General features: G+C 45.4%; 1 protein-coding gene across 2 annotated transcripts in view; it reads right to left on the bottom strand.

The window, feature by feature from the left end:
- Positions 1-1,875: 1,875 nt before the first annotated feature.
- KPNA6 (karyopherin subunit alpha 6) overlaps positions 1,876-15,080 on the bottom strand; it is a 64,916-nt gene continuing 51,711 nt past the window's right edge. For both annotated transcript variants that reach the window (XM_045476501.1, XM_045476499.1), the window contains exons 6-14: positions 14,390-14,521; positions 13,119-13,207; positions 12,132-12,231; positions 11,651-11,814; positions 11,386-11,464; positions 9,376-9,501; positions 8,956-9,083; positions 7,742-7,920; positions 1,876-7,127 (exon numbers count right to left, since the gene is read on the bottom strand). In XM_045476501.1, the coding sequence (XP_045332457.1) occupies positions 6,940-7,127; positions 7,742-7,920; positions 8,956-9,083; positions 9,376-9,501; positions 11,386-11,464; positions 11,651-11,814; positions 12,132-12,231; positions 13,119-13,207; positions 14,390-14,521 (1,185 nt within the window). In that variant the 3' untranslated portion in view covers positions 1,876-6,939. The remainder of the gene's footprint in view (positions 7,128-7,741; positions 7,921-8,955; positions 9,084-9,375; positions 9,502-11,385; positions 11,465-11,650; positions 11,815-12,131; positions 12,232-13,118; positions 13,208-14,389; positions 14,522-15,080) is intronic.

Below are 15,080 nucleotides of genomic sequence, written 5' to 3'. Positions count from 1 at the left end.
TTCCTGAGCCTTTTCTTTGACTGGCCCACCCTCTACAGACAAAATCCCAGTTGCACTGGGCTAAAGGGGGGGGGGGGGGGGGGAGAGAACCCAACTTTCTCCAAACGTGAGATCAGTTCTTTTTTCAGCTGCCTATAGATACGAGAAAAACAGCCAACAACCCACGTGCCTGGAATTTAGTGCCTAAATGGTTTGACTTGTTTCCAGCCAATTTTGTCCATGCCCTCTGCCTTTTTTGCTTCCAGTATACTCTTAATCTTTCCAGGATTTCCCAGTTTTTGCAGGTGCTATTCCAGCTTTCAAAATGCCCTTCTGGCAAAAACAGTATTTTTAGGCCCAGCACAAAGGCCACTTCACTTCAGAGCCTTCCCGGTGCTCTGCAGTCTGTCACAGCTCCTCGGTCTGGATAGAGCTGTGTAACAGCATAGTAATGGGATGTTGAAATTATTTGCTTACAAGTCAATGAACATTGTAAGAACTATTGGTTAAATTCTAGTCCTACAGCCTAGCATCAGTCTGGGGCAGTGAGGTTGAGAATGAAGTTGTGCAAATCGGGCATTGTTTTGGGGCTCTTCAAGATGTTCAGTATTTTCCTCAGTTAGACTGCAGGGCAATGCTCTTCCCCATCCCTTAGTCTGCTGTTTACCAGGTAACATTGAGAGTCAGTGTGGCTGAAGGTGGAACTCAAGCCAGAAGGGTTTGGAATCCAGGTCTCTGAGAACCAAGGCCCTGATTATTTCCAGACAAACATGTTGGAAATCTCTTGAGGAGGTAACATACAAATCAGGCCTTGATGGATTCCCATGGGAAGAGGGTGTTCTAGGCAGATATAAAGTTATCATAAGAACAACATATGCATGGGGTGATGGGTGGAATAACGTAGCCGGAAGGATCAACAGTGGCCTACGGGGGCCAGCCGGGTAATGAGTAGGCAGGCAAGGAATAAGAAAATTTGAGAAACATGGGTTGAAAGTTATTTTCTCCTTTGCTGTAAAAGAAAATAGCAATATTAATACCTGCCAGTCAGTCAAGGAGACTGGAATGGTGGAGATTGTGGTAAAATAGAACTCTTGCAGATTGTTTTCAAGCAGAAACTCAGACCCAGTAGTGCCAGCTTATTTTTCAAGATAGATCTTTAAAAAAAAAAAAAAAAATGTTAGCAAGGGGGGCCCCTGGATGGCTCAGTCAGTTAAGCGTCTCTTTGATCTTGGCTCAGGTCATAATCTCATGGTTCATGGGATCGAGCCCCGCGTCGGGCTCTGTGCTGACAGTGTGGAGCCTGCTTGGGATTCTTTCCCTCCCTCTCCCTCAAAATAAACATTAAACATTAATGTTAACATTAAACATTAATGTTTAAATAAACATTAAACATTAATAAACATTAAAATCCTCCTTTTGGGTTGAATCAGCTTTTTGGCTGCTTGTTTGTAATCTCTGTCCTGGAACTGATCTAAATGTGAGTAGGGCTCAAAGGGCTATGAGTGGGGCTGATAAAATGTCAAAATCCTATAAACTCTAGAAAATGCAAACTAAAGTATTGTGACAGAACACACAGCAGTGGTTGCTGGGGGTTGGGTGGGGAGGAATTCCACAGGAGCTTGTGGAGAATTCTGGAAGTGATGGGATATGTTCACTGTCTTGATTGTGATGGTTTCACGGGTGCATATGTCAAAACTTATCAAGTTGTACATTTTAAATATGTACCATTTACTGTATGCCAATTATATCTCAATAAAGCAGATTTAAAAAAATTCTTTGTAGCAGGAGTAAGCTGCTGCAATCCTAATTCCATTGTCAGGCCCTAAGTTTAAACACCCTTTCCTCATTCACTTCCAAAAACTCCAGTTTAGGATCATTCCAAAGAAGACAATTTAGAACTTTGCAACAGGTTTTTATTTTTGCTTTATATCTAGTACAGTGTTTGAAACCTAAAGAAATACATTTTCTCTTCAAATTTGGATGTGTATATAAATATCATTTGTCTGGACTCAGCACACTCAATGCCACGGCTTCTTGGCCTATGTCTGCTCTGAAATCATCAAGCTTTGTCTGTCTACCCAGGGGCCCTGAGAACATGGAAAACAGCCAGAGTTTATAGTTTTTGGAAAACTAAAAGCAAATGAATTTGGAAAGAATAAACCAGTGAGGAAAAAGTTTCGATTCAGCTTCCTAGGGTCTTTAGCTGGGAACCCAATATGTTTTTGAAGGACATCCAGTCTGTCTTGGGTGGCTGGGACCTCATACCGCCTTCCCACCCCCCATGCTTCTTCAGTGGTTCAGTCAGATAGTTCCCACAGAAGCTGGCTAAAAGAGACAGTACCTAGCTCCAGGGCCTGAGAGTTCTTGTAGATGTGGACTCATTAAAGACATCCTGAGTCGGAGGTTCCCAGCCAGTCTCTGGATCTGAGCTTTGACTTCCTTCACTGCCCCCAAGGCATGGCAGAGTTCTCTCTCCCCAAACCCAAGGGCTGAAAATCTAACCTACACAGGGGAGCAAGTCTGGCCGTTCAGGTATGTGCTAATGTGAACATCAGCAGTCAGGCTGGCCCAGAAGTAGCACGGTAGGCCCAGACCCACTGGAGACCTTTGTAACACACTACACAAACCTTTTCCTGGGTGCTCTGGGCCCAACCCAAAAGTTAATGCTGACTCCCACACCTAGTTTTGGTTCTACACATACCCCAGGCCTGATGCAAAATGCCATCTCAGAGGAAAAATAACAGCTTTAATTCACAGACTTGATTGATATGGACTTCAAATTCTTCCCTTATCGTGGTCTTAGTGTGGGGGTGGGGCTAGGGGGTAGACAGTGGGATGACTGAATCATTTATGAAGGCCTTGGCCAAAGAGCAGCTAGTGTCTACCACATGGATCCCCGCAGGGCCAAATTCTCAGCTTGCTGGCTTAACAAAAGAATTCAAAAGTTAAAACCAAAAAACTGGACAAGATTGGTCTACAATGTGAAATCCTAAACGGCTGTGGAAGAAACCTACTCTGAGCAAATTCTCAAGTCTCACGCACTCACTTCTAGGATAGTCCTACCTGGAAGATGTTGCTGCTGGTTATGAACACTTCCTATGGTTCAGCACACTGAGCCTTGCACTTGAGGGAGGCACAAAGGCACACACAGTCCTGAGGCCTCCAGCCAGCCTGTTCTCCTTACAGCTCCCTGCCTTCACTCAAACTCCAGAATCTGAACTCACAAGATGAATCTACTGAGGAGTCAGAGATGATGGATACCAAGCTGAATGAGTCTCTGGGAGGAGATGTGGCCAGAACAAATGAGCTGAGGCCTCCAAAGAAGGACACTGTGGGAAGAGGGGTAAGTACTGTTAGGTGTTCATCTCCTTCCCTTCTAGTCTGCTAGAATGGGTAACTCTACGATGTAGAGGAAAGGCAGGTAGTAGACATGAGAAAATGGAAATCCAGTTCATTCTGCTAAGACGGTTTTCATTTTAAACTGGTGTGGCTTGAGAGAAATAGAGTGTGCCTGAGAGCCTTCTTTTGCTCTTCCTTGACCAAGTACAGTAGCAGCTATAATCTGTGCAGTTTAGCTCCAAAAAACAGGGCTCTGGGAAAGTGGCTTCCAGGGCAAAGAGTAGGAGTAGGCCTAAGGGTTCTAGGTAAGGGGGGGGGGGGCGGGAGCAGACAGCAAGGGTTCCTGAAGGCTGAGGTCATCAATGCCTGCTCCTCTGAAGGGTCATTTGTACACAATGCCCCAAGTAACTAGGCTGGCCAGCTGAAAGTGGAACCCATGTGGTTCTACCGGAAGGCTGTAGCCAACACCAAGGTGAGGCAGTTAGCCAGTAGGGATAGCTCAGAACTGAAGGCAGGTTTCTGAGATTAGAGACTTTATTAGTACTAGAGAAGATATAGGGGGTTGGATAACCAGAGGGGCTGGCAATAAAGAAAAGCCGGCACTGTTCAAAACAGTACTAGAACACTTGAGCTAAGAAGGCGGCTCCTTGTCCTCTAATCCACACCTAGACACCTCCACCTCCACCAGAGATCTTAAAATGGATAGACCAGCCATGTGCCAACATAGGGAGATTCTAAAAACATGTCTTTTCAGGCTATTCCCTACGACAGGCTGGGGAGCCCCTTCATCCCTACAACATCCATTCAGAAATCCACCAAAAAGTGGCCTTCGACTTCACCAAGGCCAGGGTCTAGAGTCCAAGTGGGGGCTGCCCACAAAGAGTGGCTGTCAAGGCTGGGCCACAGAAATAATGTTTTGCTTCCCAAGAGGGCCAAAGGAGAGGAGGAGACAGAGAAGGTGGTATTACTGCCCCTGTGGGCTGGAAGAATCTTACCTGCTGGCTGAAAGGGTAGGTTAGAGGGAAATAATGGGAAAATATGGTCTGAGGAAGACACCAACAAAGGAAAGCTCCTAGAGGCCACTTTATCTGATGAGAAATCTGTCCTCATGTTGTGCCCTGGGAGACTTCACCTTTGAAGTCCTTGGAGAAAACTGGCTTTAAGCAGCAGCCAGAAGATCAAAAGAGAATCTTCCATCTGGTACAGGCCCCAGATCTAAAGTGTAAGATTTTAGAGGCGCAGTTGGGAAAAGCAGGATGTGTATGTCTCACAAGAAAAATCTGGCCCCAATGTCAGGGACTCAACTATTGCTTGAGATGTATAAAATAGGTCCTACTAAAGTGCTTTGCCCTTTGGATAAGGATGGGGGGCGCGCGCGGGGGGGTGGGTGGCTTTTCTTTGAACTGTAGGAGAATAGTTTTGTGATGGAGTCAGCTGGCTAAATGACAAGGGTCCTGCCCCTTGCCTACTTGTGGGTTGGTAGTTGTCATTCTTAAGCTGAAGAATAGCATCTGACTCACTAAAGTGTAACAGCATTGGTGTGACTTTTTAGTGACAACCACAAGCCCCAAACCACCTTCCTTAGAAAATGGTTCTGGAGTTGGATCTCAACACTAGAAGGAGAGGGCAAATTCAAGACCAATGGCCGACAGTGAGCACCTAAACTTTAGATCTGTAAGCAGAGGGGTATAGGTTTAACCTGAGCCGGGGGGGATATGTGGGAAAAGGAGCAAGAGTGGCACAGTCTCTGGGGAAGGGGAACTACAGCTTGGTGCAGGGACCCGACTGTGCCCATAGCTCCGCAGCTGGTCTACACTTAGCCAGCAGCTTTCTCCATCCTTCTCCCCAACAACTGGGCTCTACTCTCCTGTAATCCACCAAAGCGCAGGCAAGCCACTGAAGCATCACTCTAGCTTTCCTCAAAGAGAAAAGGCATTAGGATTGTAACTGTCACCAGGAAGGGCAAGACCCAAACCAGGTCCAAGAATTCCCAAACAGGAAAGATACCAGTGACTCTCACAAAAGTCCGGAGGCTGCTAAGTTCTGTGATAACTGGAGAAGCAGCCATGTGTGATAACTTATGTGGACAGGGCCTTTGAGACTGAATCTGAGAAGGCAGACTGCTTTTTGGGTTTCCTAATATAAGCAGGACGCTTAGCAGTAAGGACTAGAGTGGTAGACTTCACTGGGCCCTGGGGCCATCCTTGCTCCCTTCAGGTACTGGGACAATCAGACCAGGCTGACCTGCTATGTAAAGGTTCCAGCGCTAAGGGTTGGTCCCAGGTTGGTGGCCCAGAACCTAAGCAGAGAGGAAAAGGACCAAGCTCAGGCTCCCTGAGCAAAGGAGCTTCCCCATCTCTTTTTGGTCTTCCTCACAGTATCCTACTTCTAGAAATTACAGACAGTTCTTCCTCTTGAGACCAATTAAGATTGACCTACCTAATATATAGAATATAAAAAAATACAGAACTTTTTGACATTCTCTCCTTTGGAAGTAAAATATACATGATCCAACTATGGAAGAGGAAGAGGAAGAGGAAGAGGAAGAAGAAAGGCCAAAGGCAGGGATCCCTGGCTATCCCAATACATGACGCTCTCACTCCAGCCTCCTCTGCAACTTATGGGTCACCAGAGCAAGGACTTTCTCCTCAGGAGAGAGGAAGGCCCACAGCCCCCTGTCTCGTGCTTAGGAGAAAATACAGCTACCTCAGAAGTTCATTCAACTCCGAGGGGAATTTTCAAGTAAACAAATGAAGTTGGGTCGCACCATAGGAAGGTGGGTAGGAAACATGGGATCAGTAGCGACACATGGGAAGCCCCATCTGAAGGCCTGTGCTCCTCCCCTCCCCTCCCACTGGTGTACTTGCCCCTGGAGAGGGAAGGAGATCTCCCAAACTAAAGAGGTCTGGAAAGGGGTTAGAGAGAGGAAGGGGCCTTTGTCTCATGGTGACCTCCCCCTCAGCCTCTAGTCCCAGACCATGCTGGCAGCTGGGATTCCTAAAACCAGGAACTCATGGCTCTTGGAAAGAGCAATCTTAATACAAGAAAAATGTGCAAAAGAAAAAAAAAATTAAATAACTCAATCCAAGCATACAAGATTAATATTCTGTCAGAGCAAGAACACTTTGTTTTGGATTTCTCCCCTCCCCTCCCACCCCCCACCTCTGGAACATTCCATCTGCTCAAGTACCCAAGATAAGAGTTACACAGATCAGGGCAGAGAACTGGGAAGGATGAAGGAAGATAAAAGGGAAGGAAGTCACCACTAAAGAAAAAATAAAATTAAAAAAAGGTGCAAAATTGATTACCTCAGTCCTCCTTTGTCTACCCCTGGGGCTCCTGGGTTAAAGACATATGTGCAGCCAAAATATAGTGTAAGGAAGAAAAACCCAACACGTCCCCTTCTTGTCACAAAACCCAAATGTGAGCCTCAGATGGTTCTGTCTGTCCAGAGGGTGCTCCCTCCAGGGAAGGGGGCGGAGCAGGTCAAGAGCACAGTTTCCAGGGCAGCAGAGGTGTATGGTGGCTGATGATGGGGGGGCTGGTTTCCCGCCCACCAGAGGGCTGCTTTTCCGCTGGTTGGTGGTGCTTCCCATCCCCTCCCCTCCCCGGAGGCAGACATTATAGCTGGAAGCCCTCCATGGGGGCCTCAGGCTGCTGGAAGATGAACTGCTGTTGTGTCTCATCCACTTGGGGGGCCAGGCTGCTGTCATCATCTTCTACACCAAAGTAGTGCTCAATGAGGTCGAAGGCCTTCTGGTAGATCTCCTGGTTCTCATGGCTCTGGAGAAACTCAATTTTATCCAAGCCTATGGTGGCAAAAAGGAAGGAGGGACAAGAGTGAACTGTGATTGCTTTTCCACGGGGCCATGAAATATTTATCCGTTTTTCCTTCCTTGTGGTATGTTAATGTTTACCAACACAAGTAATATGATCAGATCTCTCTTTGACCCGAAAGAAGAGAATTAAGACCTTTTCCTAAAACTACATAACCCCAAAGGAAAAAGCCCAAAATGTCAGCTATAAGCCAGAAGTTCTAGTCCTGATTCTGCTTTTAACTACCTGTGTGGCCTGGGCAAATCATTAGTTTCTCTAAAGTCGTCAGATGAGCACTCTTACTGGAACTTGCTAGACACTCAGCTGGAAGCATACCTTCCAGTGCCTGATTCTCTCATCAATTCTAGAGCTTTATTTTTGCATCTGTGCCATACCTACTTACTAGACAGAACCTATCAAAAAACAGAACTGATCTACTGCTCCTCAGAGGGAGAAGGATATGATGGGATAGAACTTTGCATTCAATGATGACCCCCCAAATCCCACAGCCTCACATGTATACTACTTTGGGGGCTCACAGTCCCTGGGTCATGACCTAGAACTTCTCTACTGAAGGCAGAGGTGAGGTTGGGGAGAGGGCACATACCATAGGCTTCCTCGATGAGGCCACAGTAGGGGTTGACCCCTGAGCCACTGCGCTTGCCCTCTTGCTCTCCAAGCCGAAGGATGTTCTCCAGCCCATTGAGGGCCACCTGCACAATCTTCGAATCCATCACAGTCAGCAAGTCACACAAGGGTTTGATGCAGCCCAGTGAGACCAGGTACCTAAGGGCAGAGACCGGGCAAGTTCTAAATTAACAAAGCGCAAGGGAGGTGCTAGGCAGGTGCTGTGGGGCCTGTGGGTCTCCCTCACACATCAGGACTCTGAGCAACCCCCTCTTGTTGAGCCTTCACAACCACCTATCCTTTATCTCAGTCTCTCCGTCCTCCCAATGCTCCAGGTCTAGTTCATTTCCATGGGGAAGGCTGTCATAGATTCCTCTCATCTCTAATGTCCCCTTAGTGTAATGTTACCACTCTGAACACGTTGCTTCCCTGCTTAAAATTTTCAGTCCAAGCTCTACAGGCATGACAAAACAGACCCTCAACAATCAGGTTCCTACCCATGATCTCCCATCACCTCCCATCATTCTCTTCCAAGGACCCTACCTTCCAAATGTGTAAACATCTCCAAATTTCTGATTCTTGTGCCTTTACTTATGCTTTTTCCTGTCCCAAAGGGCTTTTGCAACCCTGTGTCCTTCAAAGCTTAACCAACGGCTATCCCCTTTCTCCTAAGGCTTTAAATATGTTGAATCTATTCCTACTTCTCTTCCTGGGCCACAATCTGAGGGCAAAACACTTGTCCAGTTCCCATCACCCTTACTCATGTTGATAACGGAAACCAGAATCAAAAAACACACACACATACAGTGGCTTTCTATTTGTTTCTCCCAAGTGTCACCCCCAAAAGTGATTTCCCAAAGAAGCTGTTGTGAATGAGCCACAGTTTGGTTCTCTTTCATTTAAATGGATAATTGGGAATTACATGGATTTAAATTTCTCTGGAGAAAGAAATAGAGGAGAAATGGATGTCTGTGTTATAGGTCTCTATTCTCTAGGAAGGAAAAGAAGTTCATGCTTTAGAGCAATCTATTCCAAATTTCAGTACCAATCTAGCATCTTACCAGTTAAACCAGCTGCTGGTTTAGATCTGGGGCATATCTATTCCTGAAAAGGCAGTTTAGCGGTCACTGCAGACCATGAACCAAGAAGGACAGTATACATACCACTCAAGACAATGAAAAATGAATGTGATACCTGATCTGCTCAGGGGTTCCTCCTGATGTGGCATTGGTGATGGCCCAGGCTGCCTCTTTCCTTGTACGGAACTCTGCTTTCTGAAGGATTTCGATCAACACAGGGAAGATATTTGCATCTATGACAGCCTGAGAGAAGATGGGGAGCAGGGTAGAGAGAAAGTCACTTCAAAAAGAGTAAGCAAATCTAGCCTACAAAATCAGTTATGATTCAGACATCTTCCTCTTCCTGGGAATCCTCTGTTCTCCCCGTAGAGAAGCTACAGAGGAGCCTGGCTTCTTAGAAAGTATCTTTAATAGCACATATTGGCCCCAATTTCTAAAGGGAAACAAATTCTTTCTTCTGGAAGCAAATAACCCACAACTGCTCAAGTTCCCATGCCTTCCCATCTGCTCCTGCCCTCCCCTCCACTGCCTGTACCTGTATTTGAGCCCTGTTGCCAGCAGTGATATTTGAAATGGTCCAGCAAGCTTCCTTCCGGATTGACTCCTTGGGGCTGCTCAGCAAGTGGAGGAGGCAAGGGAGGGCTGAACAGTTAAGAATGACCTAGAACACCAAAAGCACAGGCAATAAAAGAAAAATTAGGTAAACTGGACATAATCAAAATTAAAAACTTTTGTGCATCAAAAGATACCATCAACAGAGTGAACAGGTAAGTCACAGAATAGGAGAAAATATATGCAAATCATATCTGATAAGGATTAATATCCATAATGTATAAAGAACTCTTAACAACTAAACACAAAAAAACTGAAGAACCCAATTAAAAAATGGTCAAAGGGCTTGAACAGACATTTCTCTGAAGAAATACAGATGGCCAATAAGCATATGAAAAGATACCAAACATCGCTAATCATTAGGGAAATGCAAATCAAAACTGCAATAAGATACCATTTCACACTTATCAAGATGGCTGTTATAAAAAAACCCAGACAATACAAGTGTTGGTAAGGTTGTGGAGAAATTGGAACCTAGTATATAGCTATTGGAGGTATAAAATGGTGCAGCTAGTGTGCAAAATGGTATGGTGGTCTCTCAAAATCTTAAACATAAAATTAGCATATGATCCCGTAATGCCACTTCTGGGTATGTACCTAGAAGAACTGAAAGCAGGGACTCAGATACTTTTGTACACATTGTTCAACACAGCATTATTCATAATAGCCAAAAGGTGAAAACGACCCAGCAATCTATCAACAGACAAATGGATAAACAAAATGGGATATATGCATACAATGGACTGCTTACTATTCAGCCTTAAAAAGGAATGAAGGCATGACACATGCTACATACGGATGAACCTGGAAGACATTATGCTAAGTGAAATAAGTAGACACAAAAGGACAACTATAGGGGCGCCTGGGTGGCGCAGTCGGTTAAGCGTCCGACTTCAGCCAGGTCACGATCTCACGGTCCGTGAGTTCGAGCCCCGCGTCGGGCTCTGGGCTGATGGCTCAGAGCCTGGAGCCTGTTTCCGATTCTGTGTCTCCCTCTCTCTCTGCCCCTCCCCCGTTCATGCTCTGTCTCTCTCTGTCCCAAAAATAAATAAAAACGTTGGGGAAAAAAAAAAAAAAAAAAAAAAAAAAAAAAGGACAACTATATATAGTTCCATTTATATAACGTACCTAGAGCAATCGGCTCCTAAGAGATAAAAAGTGTTATGATGGTTACCAGGGGCTGAGGAAGGGGTGGGGAGGATGGGGAGTTATTATTAAATGGGTACAGAAAACCAGTTTGGAATGATGGAAAGTTGTGGGGATGGATGGTGTTGACAAATAACAAGGTGAATGGACTTTCTGCCACTAAACTGTACACTTAATGGTAAAAGCAGTACAATTTATGTTATGAATGTTCGCACATACATGCACACGCTCGCGCACGTGCACACATACACACACACAGACACAAGAATGACCTAGGTAGTGAGTGTGGGTTTGAGTGAGATCACTTAAGAATTTGTCAAGAATCCTACCAAATTATGCCAACTCAAGACTTAAACAATACTCTGATCTCTAGCCTTTGAACAAAGGACTGTTCCTACTGTGCCCTCACTGGAAGTATTATTAACATGAGATAGGATTCTAAAGCTATAGGAAGTAGGGATAAGGTTCTGCAGCTTTTAGTGTCTCATGGGGACCAGGACTCCAAAACTTGAGAATTACCCTATAACGTCCCAGGTAGTAAGGCAGTTTACTCCACTCAGTTTTCCTTCAAAAGCTCCCAGTGGAAGATGATTTGCTTCCAACTTGTAGAAGAAATGAAGGCAACTAAGTTGCCCACAATCATACAGGAAGTGTCAAAGTTGGAATTTTTTACTCAAGTCCATGCTTTCTCTCCTTACCACACTGCCCACTCTATCCCCCCCCCCCCCCCCCCCCCCCCCAACATCAGGGAAGGATTTTGTCTATAAACAGCTCTCTTCCTCCTTACCTGGGTTTGGATGTCATCTCCAGTGACGATGTTACCAACTGCTCTCAGGGCAGGAGAGGCCACTTTGTAATCATTGTGCCTACAGAGAAGGGAGAACTGATCAGTAGAGGGCCAGCACACAGTTATCAGCCTGCCGACCACCAAGGTTGGCAGCACTCTCATGGCTCTAGATCTTTGCAGAGAGCAGCAGAATGCTTATTGCAGTTCTTTAGTTAGAGCCTGGGAGAAACTTAGGGAATCTGTACTTTCTAATCAGACCACTCACATTAGAAGCTCTACCAATCTTCGGCAGACTCCAGAGTCTATGACCGCCTGGATCTTTTCATTGGGGCCATCGGACAGATAAGAAAGGGCCCAGCAAGCATCTGCCAGCAAGTCTGAGTCACTGCTGAAGAGTAGGCGAGACAGCACAGGCAAACAAGGGGAGACCTGTTGGAAGCAGAGTGAGAGAGATTCATGGAGGGACAGGGCTACATCAGCTCTACCACTAACCCTAACATGGCTGTCCCTTCCTCTACAAGTAATTCTAAGCCCTAGAGATTTCTCCTACATTATACCATCAGAACTATCTTTTTGACTTTGCTGTCCAAGATACATGAGATCACCTACTTCACTGACAATTGCCTCTTCTAGTTTCCCAGGGACTGAGACTCTAAGGGGTAACCCAAAGACTTGAAAACTCCCATATCAAAATTCCTACATATGAAGGAAACTGCTTTCACTCAGGAACTGGTAAGCTCTCTTACCTTTGCAAACTCGGGGGGTGGGTTCTTTCCTCGGCAGAGGTTTGACAGGGCCCATACTGCATTCCGTGTCATTGTCAGTCTTGTGGACTTCGTAAGGAGTCTGAAGGAAACAGCAAAGTCTTAAGACAGATCCTAAGCAATGATGCCCTTGGCACAGGGCTGTCACCTATGAACCCCAGGAGCAAGTCCAATCAGACCCTTAAGATTTTTGCAGCCTCACCTTGTCTTCCAACCCAGAGACCTAAGTTAACTGTGCTTGTCTGGACCAGGAGGCCTGACCTACATCTTCACAGAGAATTAGGACCAGCTGTGGCTAGTTAAGACCACAGCTAATAAGGACAAAGGGCTGGAATTTGAGTAGGTCTGAAAACCTTTTAAGGTAGGACATACTGTGCCTCTAACCGTGGCCACGAGATCTAAACAAGGAATACTTTTATTTCTCCTTAGAAATAAAAGCTAAAGGTCTGTGAAGGGCCCAAGAAAGAGTTATAGTGGTAGTCTACGGGGCTGTGGTCTCGGAAGAACGGTTTATCTGTTTTGGTTTAGATGAAGTTCTATTTGAGGGTATGGGAGGGACGGACGGGAGAAGGACTCCTATGCTCCTTCATGGTGTCTTTGATCTGTGCTTTACAACAGAGCTCTCCAATGTACCTATGCATAAAATGATAAATCAATGCATTCTTTAGAGAAGGTTGGATTTTTCCAGATGGGCTAGTCTTGCCTCTCTCTTCTGGCTCAATGATGAGGTAGGTATGACCAACACTAGAATCTATAGTGCCATACAGTCAGGAAACAGAAGACTGTACTCAGCAAAGACCAGTGGCACAATCTTCTTACTCTCAAAAGATACCGATCTTTTACCTTGGCAATGAGCATACTTTTAGTGTTTTTGCATTTACTTAACATCTTAATGTAAGCTGCCCTGAAAAGATCTGCCATGTGTCTGCCTTATAGATGCCCCAGCTGCAGATGATCATAATTACTCACGTTAACAAAGGATTAAGGATGGAACAGTTCAAGACGTAATCTCGGCAAACGGAGCTGTCTCCAGCTATGTTTCCCAGTGCCCAGACTGCCTGAAAAGGGGACGGTGGAACTGTCACTCACAGACTCTAGTGGCTCCTGTCAATATTTTACACCAGAGTGAGTACCCATCAGTAACTAGGACAAAAACCGTATCAAGGTCCAAGACATCCTGAACAGGATCAGGTACCCTCCTTGTTGAAATCCTTATTGAGCACTTGTTCTATGACGGCCTTTCCTCTGGGAGTTCTTGGCTTGGTGGGAAAGATAGGCTGACATCTGTACTGCAGCCAAAGAAGCCAAACCAAGACCTCCCTATGCCCACTCTCCAGAAAAAGAGAGTGATTGGAAAGTTGCATTTATGCAGCCTGATAGGATCTACTCCATATGTAGTAACGAAGGAAAAAATCTTGGTACCACTTTCCATTTTCTATCCAATCAATAAAGTCCAGTGAAGAAATGCAAGTTGTGTCTTTATCTCTACAATGTGTAGGTAGTGAGAAATGGGTACTGTGGTGTCTTTTTTCCAATACTACCTACCTCTGATGCCAAATGTTATGTTTTTTCCCCTACACCAGCAATCAATTCTCCCACATCACTTTTGTGTCCAACAATCCAATTCAATTCTGACATTAAGCTTAGAGTTAGTGCAGACCCCACAGGTTAAGGGCTCGGGCCCACAATACTACCCCCACTTTAAACACTAGTCGCAATTCCTGGGTGTCATAATACTACTAACCAACTGGTTATAAATGCAAAAGTTCCCATAATGCCCTCCTCAGTTTCAGTAGTTCACTAGAATGATTCACAGAACTCAGGAAAACACTTTACTTTCATTTACTAGCTTACTGTAATGGACACAGCTCAGAAAGAGCTAAATGGAAGAGATGCATAGGGCAAGGTATGGGGTGAGAGGTCAGGGTGGTGCAGAACTTCTGTGCCCTCTGCAGGGCACCACATCAATGTGTTCACCAACCCAGAAGCTCTCTGGGGAGGTGGGGTGGAGGGATGGAAGAGTTGGGGGTTCTGATGACAACCCCCTCATCTTGACGCTATCTAGGAACCCCACCCAGTCATCTCATTGGGTGTGTTCCATTATAAATAACAAAAGACACTCCTATCACTCAGAAAATTCCAAGGTGTTTAGGAATTTTTAGGAACCGGGGACAAAGACCAAATGTAGTTGTTATTATGATACATGTACTATCAAGAATTAAGCCAAACTTGAGCATTACCTGTTCCTGTACATCCTCAAAGTCTGAGTTAAGCAGCTCTATAAAAATGGGGACGGCCCCTGCTTCAATTACAATCTTGGTCTGCTGAGAGGTTCCAGAGGCAATGTTCGTTAGAGCCCAGGCAGCTTCAAACTGGAAGTGAGATTAAGCCATGACTGAGAGGTCATTCCAGACAGAGCAGCCATGCCTACCAGCTGGTTGAGAGCAGTAGGCCTCTTGCCCCTGACTAAAACACTAAAACTTGAGCCTTTTCCTCTTCTCCTTTAAATGACAAAACACAGTATGGGCAGTGATGTGACACAACGGGAAGAATGGACCTGGGCTTCAATGGTCCCAAGTCTAGCTCTGCACTACCATAGCACCCGAGTCCTTTGGGAAGTTGCTTTATTTCCTGAACTTCATTCACATTCTTCATTTCTGAAACCAGTACTAGAGTGACACGTGTGACTCAAAGTCCCTTTCAGCTGAGTTTCCGGTTAAGTTTTAATGCATTGACTCATCACTCATTTTTGAAAAGAGAGATGCAGAGGAGCTAAATGACTTGCTTCAGGTCACACAGGTAATTAGAGGTACGAGATCACTGGGGTGTCTGTTTGGGTGGCTCACTCGATTAAGCGTCTGGACTTCGCCTTAGGTCATGATCTCGTAGTCTGTGAGTTCGAACTCCACGTCAGGCTCTGACAGCTCAGAG

The sequence above is a fragment of the Leopardus geoffroyi genome, chromosome C1, assembly GCF_018350155.1.
Source record: "Leopardus geoffroyi isolate Oge1 chromosome C1, O.geoffroyi_Oge1_pat1.0, whole genome shotgun sequence".
NCBI classification, from domain to species: domain Eukaryota; kingdom Metazoa; phylum Chordata; class Mammalia; order Carnivora; family Felidae; genus Leopardus; species Leopardus geoffroyi.
This window is presented reverse-complemented; position numbering and strand designations above follow the sequence as displayed.